The sequence below is a fragment of the Cyprinus carpio genome, chromosome A10 (genome assembly GCF_018340385.1).
Source record: "Cyprinus carpio isolate SPL01 chromosome A10, ASM1834038v1, whole genome shotgun sequence".
NCBI classification, from domain to species: domain Eukaryota; kingdom Metazoa; phylum Chordata; class Actinopteri; order Cypriniformes; family Cyprinidae; genus Cyprinus; species Cyprinus carpio.
The window spans coordinates 16406559-16418598 of NC_056581.1; the positions used below are offsets into that span (position 1 = coordinate 16406559).

General features: G+C 35.6%; 1 protein-coding gene across 1 annotated transcript; it reads left to right on the top strand.

Annotated features, from left to right (window-relative positions):
* The first annotated feature begins 1263 nt into the window (after positions 1–1263).
* On the top strand, positions 1264–11411 carry rasa1b (RAS p21 protein activator (GTPase activating protein) 1b). The gene is made up of 26 exons (XM_042765439.1): positions 1264–1390; positions 1795–2463; positions 3376–3528; positions 3642–3777; positions 3874–3944; positions 4382–4499; positions 4578–4609; positions 4741–4793; positions 4875–5025; positions 5121–5199; positions 5286–5409; positions 5496–5652; positions 5741–5828; positions 6435–6515; positions 6590–6747; positions 6826–6902; positions 6984–7156; positions 8366–8525; positions 8600–8742; positions 8909–9024; positions 9115–9201; positions 9435–9502; positions 9656–9744; positions 9844–9921; positions 10401–10535; positions 10623–11411. Exons 2-26 carry the CDS (start codon positions 1973–1975, stop codon positions 10704–10706), a joined length of 3102 nt encoding a protein of 1033 aa, XP_042621373.1. The 5' UTR covers positions 1264–1390; positions 1795–1972; the 3' UTR covers positions 10707–11411.
* Positions 11412–12040: the final 629 nt, after the last annotated feature.

The following is a 12040-nucleotide window of genomic DNA, read 5'->3' on the forward strand; positions in this document are numbered from 1 at the left end:
AATGTTCCATAAACACACAATATCACTATTTTGTCTCTTCTTTCCACGATTTTACTATTATCAGGAAAAAAATCACGTCTTTAATCGTGTAGATAATCATGTTTTTCCCCTGGTGTGCTCTTAATTTTCACAAAAAGGCTTATATTTATAACACAAAGCCTATTATACTACTTCACATTGCGTTTTCATGTTTACAGTAACCTATAGATTGATTAAAGGTTGTGTGTGTCTGTCGCCCTCTGTAGGTCAACGAGAGGAACTCACAGCATTCGACAATAATGTTCATGCATCTTGGAATTAGCCTATTTTTATCATTTTAACCCGATATAATATGCATATTTCGCATAAATTGCCTCTAATTTTATAACTTGTTACAAAACCGAGAAAGAAAACATAATATTTTAACATAATTTATAGAATTATTCTTACCTCAGTTTACACTCTAAAAAATGCTGGGTTGTTTCTACCCAACTTTGGGTCAAAGATGGACTAACCCAGCTGTTGGGTTACAATTTTTAATTAAATTTTTAACCCAAAAGTTGGGTTAGTCCATATTTGACCAAAAGCTGGGTTGAAACAACCAGCATTTTTTAGAGTGTACTGTAGGCTAAATCTATTTCGCATAAATTGCCACTAATACTATGTAAAACAGCTATTCTGATTATCCATGTATAATTATACTCATCATTGATGATTAAAAACGTATAAACTTGTTATAAAACCGAGAAAACATTAAAAAAAATTTTACTTCACTACTGCGGTATTTAGCATAAATTGTCCTCTAAAGTAAAACTGCTATTCTGATTATAATTGTACACATCATTAACGATTAAAAACGTATAAAGTTGTAATAAAACCGAGAAAACAGTTTCTAGAAAACATAATAAAATATAGATTTTTTTAAACATAATTTCTATTGTTATTTTTACCTCAGTAATGCTGTGGTATTTCGCATAAAATGCTTATAATAGCCATACTAAGTAAAACTGCTATTCTGATTATCCGTGTCATTTTTAATGATTAAAAACGTAGGCTATAAACTTATTTTAAAAGCGAGAAAATTGTTTCTGGAAAATAAATAACATAGAAAACATAAAAGTTTCATATTTTTATTGTTACCTCAGTAAGTAAATTAAATGTAAATTAAAAAAAAATAGATGAAAACACCATATCCATATTATGTAGCAAAAATAACTTTAGGTGACTATGGTATTTTGGGAGAAACTTGTTACCAGGGTAGATTTTGTGAAGGGTGGCAAGGCACGGGCACGCGCCTTACGGCAGTCGGGAGCGGGGCGGGCGGGTTCACGCGAGGTGGGAGTGTTTGAGGGGCGCAAAGGCTCAGTGCGCGAGACTTCACAACACAACTCTCAACATGAAACTAGCCAAAGTGAGTGAAACAAAAGTAACGCAAAACTTCCTTAACATCGTCTTTAACTTCTCTTCCCCACTTTTTAACACTCATACCTCACTGTAAATAAGCCTAAGAGCTCAACTAACCTCAAACGCTGGACTTCTGTGGTGTCAAACCTGGCCAGAACCATACTAAGCTAACGAGCTAACGCACATAACCGTCATTCGTATGCAGATTTAATTTTATGCTGTTTTTGTTTAGTCTTATTCTAGCTGAAAATGTAGCTCCTCATAATAGATTCGATGTTTATTCCCAGTTAAATAAGATCGTGTTGTGATCACAAAGGCAAAAAATGCGCTAACATCATGTGTAAACAATGGTATTTCTAAGGCATATTACAGTATTTGAGTTTTTCTAACTGTGTCCTTCCTTATTTTCAGATTAGGAGAAAATCAAACAGTGAAGGCCTGAAGCTATCTGTCTTGTATTAGACCCAAACCACCGCACTGAATTAAGAGAAAACTCCCCTAAAAGGGAATAAAGGTGCAGTTGTGAGTTTCAGGAGGGGAAACCCTCCTGAACTTTGTCAGCTTTCATTGGCAGCTTCCCAGGGTGACAATGATGGCAACCCAGGGTGGTGGTGAGGAGCCTGATCCCTTTTCAGTGGTGACCCGGATGGCTGGGGCAGGAGGAGACAGCACCACTCATTTACCAGCCCGTTGTGGTCAGGGGATACAGATCTCAGACCTATGCTCAGCTTTGTCCGTCCATACCATGGTTTTACCACCTAAACAGCCTGGGGCTACATATTCTGTATTTGGGAAGGATCCGAGATCTGGAACAGTAATGTTGGCCTCAAAGGGAGGTGGTATTGGTGTTGGACATGTTATATTAGGGTCTTTTTCAGGAGTTGGGAGGGGGATGTCAGATCCTCCAATTGAAGGTGCTATTGGTCGGAGACCATCTGCATCGCTGAGTCCCGAGGTTTGCCTGGCAGCCCCTTCGATTCTTCCTCTGGGCATCATTGAAGAAGGCGATGCTCTGGAAGTGCCGGAAATCGGGGAGGATGAGGAAGTTTTTTTAAGCCTCACTGCGCCGCCTCCTAATCAGTGAGTCAGTGTAAATGACATTTTGCATCCCATGAGTGTTTAAAGAGATAGTTCACCCACAAAAAAAAAAAAAAAAGGCTGAAAATTAGTTCACCCTCAGGCCATTTAAGATATGAATGAGTTAATTGGAACAGATTTGGAGAAGTTACATCATTACATCACTTGCTCACCAATGGATCCTCTGCAGTTAATGGGTGCCGTCAGAATGAGAGTCCAAACAGCTGATAAAAACATCACAATAATCCACAAGTAATCCACACCACTCCAGTCCATCAGTTAATGTCTCGTGAAGTGAAAAGCTGAGTGTTTGTAAGAAACAAATCCATCATTAAGCTGTTTTACATTTTTAACTGTTGCTTCTTTCCTAAATAAAAGTCCATAATCCATAATAACGCTTCCTCCAAAAGTCCATCCTCTGTTGTCATCTCGCATCAAAATCCACTGCCAAATAATTGTTTAAAACTATTTAGGATTGTTTCCACTTGTAAACGGTGCTTGATCTGTGCATAAATCTCTCATGATTGCGACAAGATTACTTTTTCATTATTAAAAGCAATAGAAACAATGGTTCGAAGTTAAAAAACATCTTGATGGATTTGTTTCTCACAAACGCACAGCTTTTCATAAGAAGTTTAATGAACTGGAGTGTGTGGAATACTTGTGAATTGTATTTGATGTTTTTAGCAGCTGTTTGGACTCTCATTCTGACGGCACCCATTCACTGCAGAGGATCCATTGGTGAGCGAGTGATGCAATAAAATTTCTCCAAATCTGTTCAGATGAAACAAACTCATCTACATCTCAGATGGTCTGAGGTTCATTTTTGGGTAAACTATTACTTTTACTTTGACCTGTGATGAAAATAGTAAAAGATCATTTGGCGAGTACATAATAGTGTTTGTAACTCTACAGGTGGTATCATGGGAAGCTGGACCGGATGATCGCAGAGGAGCGTTTGCTTCAGGCCAGGACGGCTGGCAGCTACCTTATCAGGGAGAGTGACCGCCGACCTGGCTCATTTGTGTTGTCTTTCCTTAGCATGACCAACTCAGTCAACCATTTCAGGTGTTTGTTTATCTGTTAACTTTCTCCGCAGCTTCAGAAATCTTTATTTGCTTTCATTTTAACCTAAAAGGTTTTGTGCCTAGATAATGGACCTGAGTAATGAATGTTTGCAGGATCATCGCCATGTGTGGAGACTACTACATTGGAGGCCGTCGTTTCTCCTCTCTGTCGGATCTGATTGGTTATTACAGTTACATGTCCTGTCTGCTGAAAGGAGAGAAGTTGATATCACCAGTCGCCCCTCCAGAGGTAGACATACAATGAAAATATTTGGTATTATTTATTAACAGAAAAATGGACTGTGATTTTCACAATATATAAAAAAAACAATGTTTTGTTTTGTAACCTGTTGAAGACCGAAGGAGGGTACGAGCAATTCTCCCATACACCAAAGTGCCTGAAACTGATGAGATCAGGTCATTTGATTTTGATTTTTGATTTTCAAATATATACACGCTAATGTGTTTTAAGTTTGGGGTCAGTAAAAATTTTTAAGAAATTATTACTTTTAATCAGTAAGGACACTTTATGTTGATCAAAAGTGACAGTATAGACATTTACAACATTATAAAAGGTATATGTTTCAAATGAATGCTGTTCTTTTGAACTTTCTATTCATAAAATAATCCTGAAAAACAAAGTATCATGGTTTCCACAAAAATATTAAGCAGCACAGCTGTTGTTGTTTTTTTCTATTGATAATAAGAATCTTCAGAGTATTAGAATGATTTCTGAAGGTGACATTGAAGACTGAAGTAATGATGCTGAAAATTCAGCTTTGTCGTCACAGGAATAAATACGATTTTAATGTATATTCAGAAAGTTGACTTAATTAGACTTCTTTTGCTCACAGTTTCTTCAAAGGCGATACATTTATAGTTCATAATGAACTGGAGGACGGCTGGCTGTGGGTGACAAATGTCCGAACAGATGAGCAGGGTCTTATAGTCCAAGACCTGGTGAAGGAAGTGGTGAGTAGAAACACTGTTTAGACTGGAGTGGATGTGTACAGTATTATGACAGGGTGTCCTATATTATCACATTCACAGGGGCGTGAAGAAGACCCACATGAGGGGAAAGCGTGAGTTTGATCATTTGGTGTTAGTTTCCAGTAGTAGTACAAACTATATACTGCATAAACTTAATAGAAATATGTGATTATATTCATGCCACATCTCTTATGATCTGCTCAACATCCTCTGTCTGTTTCAGGTGGTTTCATGGCAAGATCAACAAGAAAGAGGCTTACGACCTGCTGAAGACAGGTCAGTCAGAATTTTTTTTTTTTAAAGGAATTAATCACAACAAGGTTACACCTGCTTAACTCCTGTAATCGCTCTCCCCAGTTGGCCAGGTGTGCAGTTTTTTAGTGCGCCCATCTGACAGCACACCTGGGGACTATTCGCTGTACTTCCGCTCCACTGAGATCATCCGACGCTTCAAAATCAGCCCCACACCCAGCAACCAGTTTATGATGGGAGGCCGTTACTACAACAGGTAAATGCGATATGTGAGCATTTTATGGCTTTTGGAATGTATAAAAATGAGTTCCATGACATATTGCCTGTATTTGTTTGTTTTTGTTTATACAGTATTGATGACATCATTGAACATTACAGAAAGGAACAGATAGTTGAGGGCCACAACCTCAAATATGCTCTATCCGTCCAAGTATGTGTAACAGCCACTTGTTGAAAACTGATTCATTTTTATTGATGTTATTGTGTGAAATGATTTGAAATGTGTGATTTCATCAGCACCAGGAGCAGGTGCTTACTGACACCGTCGAAGGCAAAGAAATCTACAACACCATCCGTAGAAAGACCAAGGATGCTTTCTATAAAAACATTGTGAAGAAAGGATATGTCCTGTTCAATAAAGGTATTGATAACATTTCAGCGTCATTTTCCATTGAAGGCATTATCAAAATCATTTTACTAAGATATTTTGTCTTGTGGCTCTTATAGGAAAAGGAAAAAGATGGAAAAATCTGTATTTCATCCTTGAAGGGAATGATTCCCAGCTGATCTACTTTGAGAGTGAGAAACGAGCAACTAAACCAAAGGGTTTAATCGACTTGAGTGTGTGTTCTGTGTACGAGGTCCATGACAGCATGTTTGGCAGGTTTGTTTCTCGCTGTGTTATGCACTGATAATAGTTCAACTTTAGGTTTGATTAAAATAAATGTAGGTATTTTTTGGTTTTTCTGCAGGCCAAACTGTTTCCAGATAGTTGTACAGCACTTTAGCGAGGAGCAGTGTATCTTTTACTTTGCTGGAGAGACCCCGGAACAAGCTCAGGTACCGGTGCCTTCATTAGCAATGCTGGCTAATGCACTTTCTTCAGCGTAACACTGTCCGAATGTTAAATGATATTTCATACAAGTGCTCTTTTGACCTTTATTTTCATCAAACAATCATAAAAATGTAATAATTAGCACAACTGTTTTCAGCATTGATGAAAATATGAAATGTTCTTGAGCAGCAAATCAGCATATCAGAATGATTTCTGAAGGATCATGTGACAATGAAGACACTGAAAAATTTAGCTTTGTCATCATAGGAATAAATTATATTTTGAAATATATTAACATAGAAAGCAGTTCTTTTGAATTGTATGAATATTTCATAATATTACTTTTATTACGGTATTTTTATCAAATAAATGCAGCCATGGTGAGCAAGAGACAACTTTGAAAAATATTCAAATATCTTACTGAAACCCAAACCTTTGAACAGAAGTGCATATATATTAGAATTAGATTTATAAATAATCTGTTTGGCTGTAATATTGTCATTTTGCAGCAGTGAGGATGGAAAAATGGTTTTGGTTGCACTGTAGAACACTGTGAATATAATTCTGTTCAATTTATTCATGCTCACTTCTTACACCCTTCAACTGCATAGGACTGGATGAAATGTCTGCAAAACTTTTGTAATAACCTTAGGAAACCCAGCCAGCCCTGCTCAAACAAACGCCTGCGTCAGGTAAACGCTCAGTTACTTCCTGTTGTCTCATGTCATATGAATTACAGCAGTGTTACTCACATGTGTCTTTACAGGTCAGCAGTTTATTTCTCAATGTTGAGGAGGCTCACAAACTTCCCAGTAAACATTTCACAAATGGCTACTGCAACATTTACCTGAACAGCATTCAAGTAGCAAAGACCCATCCGCGGGAGGGCCAGAACCCTGTGTGGACAGAGGAGTTTATTTTCGAGTAAGCCGCCTCCTCAGATATTGATATTAATTGTATAAAACTGAAAGTTTTTATTAATGTTTCCAAAAATTCCTGCAGTGACTTGTCCAGCGAAATCAACAGGTTTGAGATCAGCCTGAGCAACAAGACGAAAAAAAGCAAAGAGAATGATATTTGTAAGTTCCTTCTTATTACTTCATGCTCAGACTTTCAAAGCTGTTTTTGTATGAGGAATGACATGCGCTCTTCTCCCGCAGTGTTCATGTGCTGCCCTCTGTGTCGGCTACAAAGGGGTCAGATGATTGACGAGTGGTTTCCCCTGAGTTCCCACGTGCCTCTGAAGAACATGGCACCCAGTTCACTCCGCCTGAGAGTCCGCTACTCTGTAGAGAAGATCATGCCCGTGGAGGTGTACAATGAGTTAAAAGAGGTGGGATTTCATTGGGAACACACATCAGCTGATATATAAAAAGGGTCAACATTTAACTAAACCCTAGTAACTGGCCTAATAATGACAATATATCGCATTTCAGTCACAATATAAAAACATTAGTCTGACCCCTGAAAAAATGCTGATACAAGGAACTGAGGAATTAATGCAATGTTGCAACAAAAATTCAGCATATTGAGATATTATTGATTATTCAGTGCAAGTTGAAGGTTTTTTTTTTTTTTCCATTTTAATGTCCAGCATTTAAAAGCCAGTTAAAAGTCGATCACTTAGAAAAGCTTTAGCACACTTCTATCTAAAAAAAAAAAAGGGAACATGATTTAAGGTATCATTCATCCAGTTATATCCTGAAGTCAAGTAACGCACTATATAATTTCCCACAGAATTTCCCTTAGAAATATGTCACATTATTATGGAAGCCTGTTTCTGCCATGGAATAAAAAAGAAAGGACAATTCTGTCTTTTCTCTCACAATTCTAACAAAAATAAGTAAATAAATAAATAAAAACGTACTACTTGCAAGATACTGTATAAACCCAGAACTGCAAGTTAACATCATTGCGAAACATACACTTGAATATGTGAGGAAAAAATGTCATGTGTAATTACCTTGCCACAATTACCTTTTTTATTTTTCTATTGTGTGGTGTAAACAAAAAAAAAATGTCACACTTGCAAGATGTAAACTCAGAATTCATAGAAATTTTAAGAATTCTGAAAATACAAAGTAATGACCAGTGAGAAATATTTTTGGCAGTTGAGACCATTTTATTATTTTATATATTTTTATGGTATTTTAACATTTTTAGAATTTTATTTTTATATGTTCAGACTGCATTTGAATTTTAGTAATATTTTCAGTAATTTTGTTGTGCTTTTGTCATTTTTTTTATGTTAATTTCCTTATATTTCAGCTTTAGTTTTAGTTTAGTTTAAGTTTTTATTTATTTCCAGCTAGTAATTTTAGTGCTTTAACTTTAACTTATTTCTGTTAGCTGTCAAGGTAACATTTCAAATTTTAGTTTAAGTTTTTCTTTTCATTTAATTTCAGCTGTATTTCAATTAACAAAAAAGTTTTTAATAGTTTTAGTTAACAGTAATAACCCTGGTAGAAACAAAAATTATTAGTAATTAGTTTACATTAGAACTGGTAACTCATTCCAGCATGTATTATTTGATCCTTTACAGCTGGTTCTTCTGAAGGAGTTGCATGTGATCAGTGCTTTGGCCCACGTGTGTGGACAGGACCGTACTCTCCTGGCCAGCGTTCTGCTCAGGATATTCAGACACGAGAACCTGGAGGCCCAGCTGCTCCGAGAGCTCAATGACCGTGAGATCAGCGCTGAAGGTACTTCTTTTATTCCTCTTATGCTGCAATGCTGAATTTGTTAGAATTATTCACAGAGTTGCTTGTTTTTCCAGATGAAGCTACGACTCTTTTTCGCGCCACCACTCTGGCCAGTACTCTGATGGAGCAGTACATGAAGGCCACAGCCACTCCGTTTGTTCACCATGCTCTTAAAGACACCATCCTCAAGATCATGGAGTCTAGACAGTCCTGTGAGGTAAAAATTTCAAAAAATTGACACAAAAAGACTGGTTTTATGGTCCAGGGTCACATATTATAATAAATTGTATTTAATTAAATATTACCATCATCTCTCATCATTTGGGAATGTTCACTATCATTTTTATGCCTGGTAAACATACTTTGTTTTCACTGTAAATTAGCTCAATCCCTCTAAACTGGAGAAGAATGAGGATGTGAGTGTAAATCTCGCTCATCTCCTGATCATTGTGTCCGAGCTGGTGGAGAAAATATTCATGGCTGCTGAAATCCTCCCTCCGTGAGTCACTGACATGACTTAAGGACTACTGCCAATAAATCAGAACAGTGGTATAATGTGAGAAAATACAATTTTGACCATTTTTTGCAGGACTCTCAGGTTCATTTATGGGTGTTTACAGAAAGCTGTACAGCAGAAGTGGCCCAGAAACACAACCATGAGAACTAGAGTTGTAAGGTATGGAAATTTCTGTTTTATTGCAGGACATTTTGGACTTTTTTTAGAATTAAATATCATTTAAATAAAAGTAAATAAATAAATAATTAAAATTAAAAAATAATTAAAATTGTTCATTTCATTAAATACTATTTCAACAAGTATATAATGTAGTATTATTATAATAATAATTAATACTTACATATTATAAAATATTAATGTTTTTATGTTGTTTTTTTTCATGTCTCTTCCAGTGGATTTGTCTTCCTCAGATTGATCTGTCCAGCTATTGTCAACCCAAGAATTTTTAACATCATTGCTGGTGAGTGCAGATGAAAAAAAAAAAGTGAGCTAATTGAAGTTTTAAAATTGTTTTTTTTTTTTTTTTTTTTTTTTTTTTTAAAGAAACATCTGAACATTTTTGGCAAGTTGTAAATGAACGAACATAAAAAAAAATGACATTCTATCTCTGCAGACCCACCTTCCCCTATCGCATCCCGGACACTCACATTAGTGGCCAAAGCGGTCCAGAATCTGGCCAACCTGGTGGAATTTGGTGCCAAAGTAAAACAAACACTTGAAATGGATTTTAATAGATTTTATAGACTTTCCGTGTTCCATAATTGTTTCTTTTATCAAATACTTAATTTTGTCCCATCTCAGGAGCCGTACATGGAAGGAGTAAATCCATTCATCAAGAGCAACAAACACAGAATGATCAAATTTTTGGACGAACTTGGGGTTTGTCAGCTTCTCTGAAACGCCTCGTTTATTGCAAATCTTGCTGAAAAAAATGTGGTGTTGGATTTACATGGAAACAATTTTGCTATTAAATTGTGCAAATAATTAAAGAAACATCAAGTAACACATTTAATTAAAAAATAAATTTTTGAAGTACAAAGACTGAAATTATATTTTCTTGTTTTGAATATTTTTATTTCATTTACAACTTAAAAAAATAATATATATATATATATATATATATATATATATATATATATATATATATATACACTATATATATATATATTTTTTTTTTTTTTTTTACAGTGTAACTCAGTCTTGTAAGAAATAAATTTGATGTCCTCCAGGGGGCACAATTGCTCCAGGGTCCACATTTATCAACATGGAAAGACTCAACCACAACCAAGTCATATTCATGTGCCTTGTGCCATATATTTAGTGTGTCTTTACTGTTTCCATACATTTGCTCTTTTCAGAACGTCCCAGAGCTGCCTGAACCCACAGAGCACTTTAACACTGACCTGGCCCGTGACCTCGCTGCCCTACACCAGCTCTGTGTCACACACTTAGATGAGCTGAGGATACTCAGTAATGAGAGGGGCGCGCAGCAGGTACCATTTTAACTTCTGAAATGTTTTATGATGATAACCAGTATTTATAGTCTCATGTTGTGTGAAATTGTTCTGTTTCTCTCACAGCACATCTTGAAAAAACTCTTGGCAGTCACTGAACTTCTGCAGCAAACCCAAACTCATTATGCAGTGACCAACAGCAGCCGATAGACTGCAGGATTTCACTCTGCTACACACTTTAAAAGCTTTTACATGTCTGTTTTGTGACATTATGAACCAATTTTAATCATAGACGTTGCATTAGACAGATAAAGGCAGTGAGTGAATGTTTATCTGCACTCCCTTATTTACAGGATGTGTTTTCATAAAGAGAAAAAATATGAAGAGAAACGTTCCACCGTTGTCATAAAAAGAACAGTGATGTTTTCCAGGTGACAGAAGTGATGATGTCCAGGTTCATAACGACTGTTTGCGTTCTGCAAAGTCAAACACTATTACAGTTTCTTCTCTGAAAACAAACTAAAACCACATTTTACTGTTGCTTCACAAGTGGAGAAGGAAAAAAAAACATGTAAACTAACAGAAGCTGCGAAAAACATGCCTAAAAAGACCAAATATAGTTTATGAATTTACACTGATCAAGAGAAAACATTCTTTATATCTGATTTTATATATCTGTCCGATATAGGAACTACCAAGAAGTGCAAAAGAAGGTATTTTGTATCAAAACTATTTTCATACTTGGAATCACAGAATTGATTTTTTCTAAAAAGATTTCCTGACAATATGCATAAAGATGGGAGTGAAATTACACTATCAGGTATGCATGCACTCATTTAATGTGTTCTTGTAAAAAAAAAATACACTGATTATGTTTTCTAATATATATGCAAATAAATCAAAGGAATTTTGTCATTTGTCAATTTTATTTATGAATTTCTTACCATTTCTTGATTTTGGTGTTTATTCTGTGTCCTTTTAATATGTTGTATATAAGTTGGTGATCTTGCCTCACATGAATAAATCTCTGAATATTCAGATTAAAGTACATCTTTTAAAATATCAACAGATTTTAAAACAATAGGCATAATACACAACGTCAATGGTAAAAACCTAGATGCATGAAAAATGAAATCAATGTGTTCTGAAATCAATCAATGATAGTCTCAAGCTTTAAAAATAAAAATAAAAATCAGCCTCTGATTTTCTGTAAAAAGTCAGACTTTCAAAAATAAATTTAACAAAAAAATAAACATTTATAATAATAATAAAGTTCAAAATTTTACCTCTAGATGGCATTATTGTACTTCATTCACCGAATCAATTGTTGTCGAAAATAAGTCCTCTGTGTCTTACAAGGAACTCAAAGCTGTGCCGTTAATTATTTTATAAAACGGTCACTATAGAATATAATCACTTAATTGAAATATAAAACACAAGCAAATTTTAAAAAACGCAAATTGTACAATCCTTCCGCTAGAAGATATAGTTCTGGACATTAACGTTTACACATCTATTAGCGCTGCGTAGTGATACACACCGCA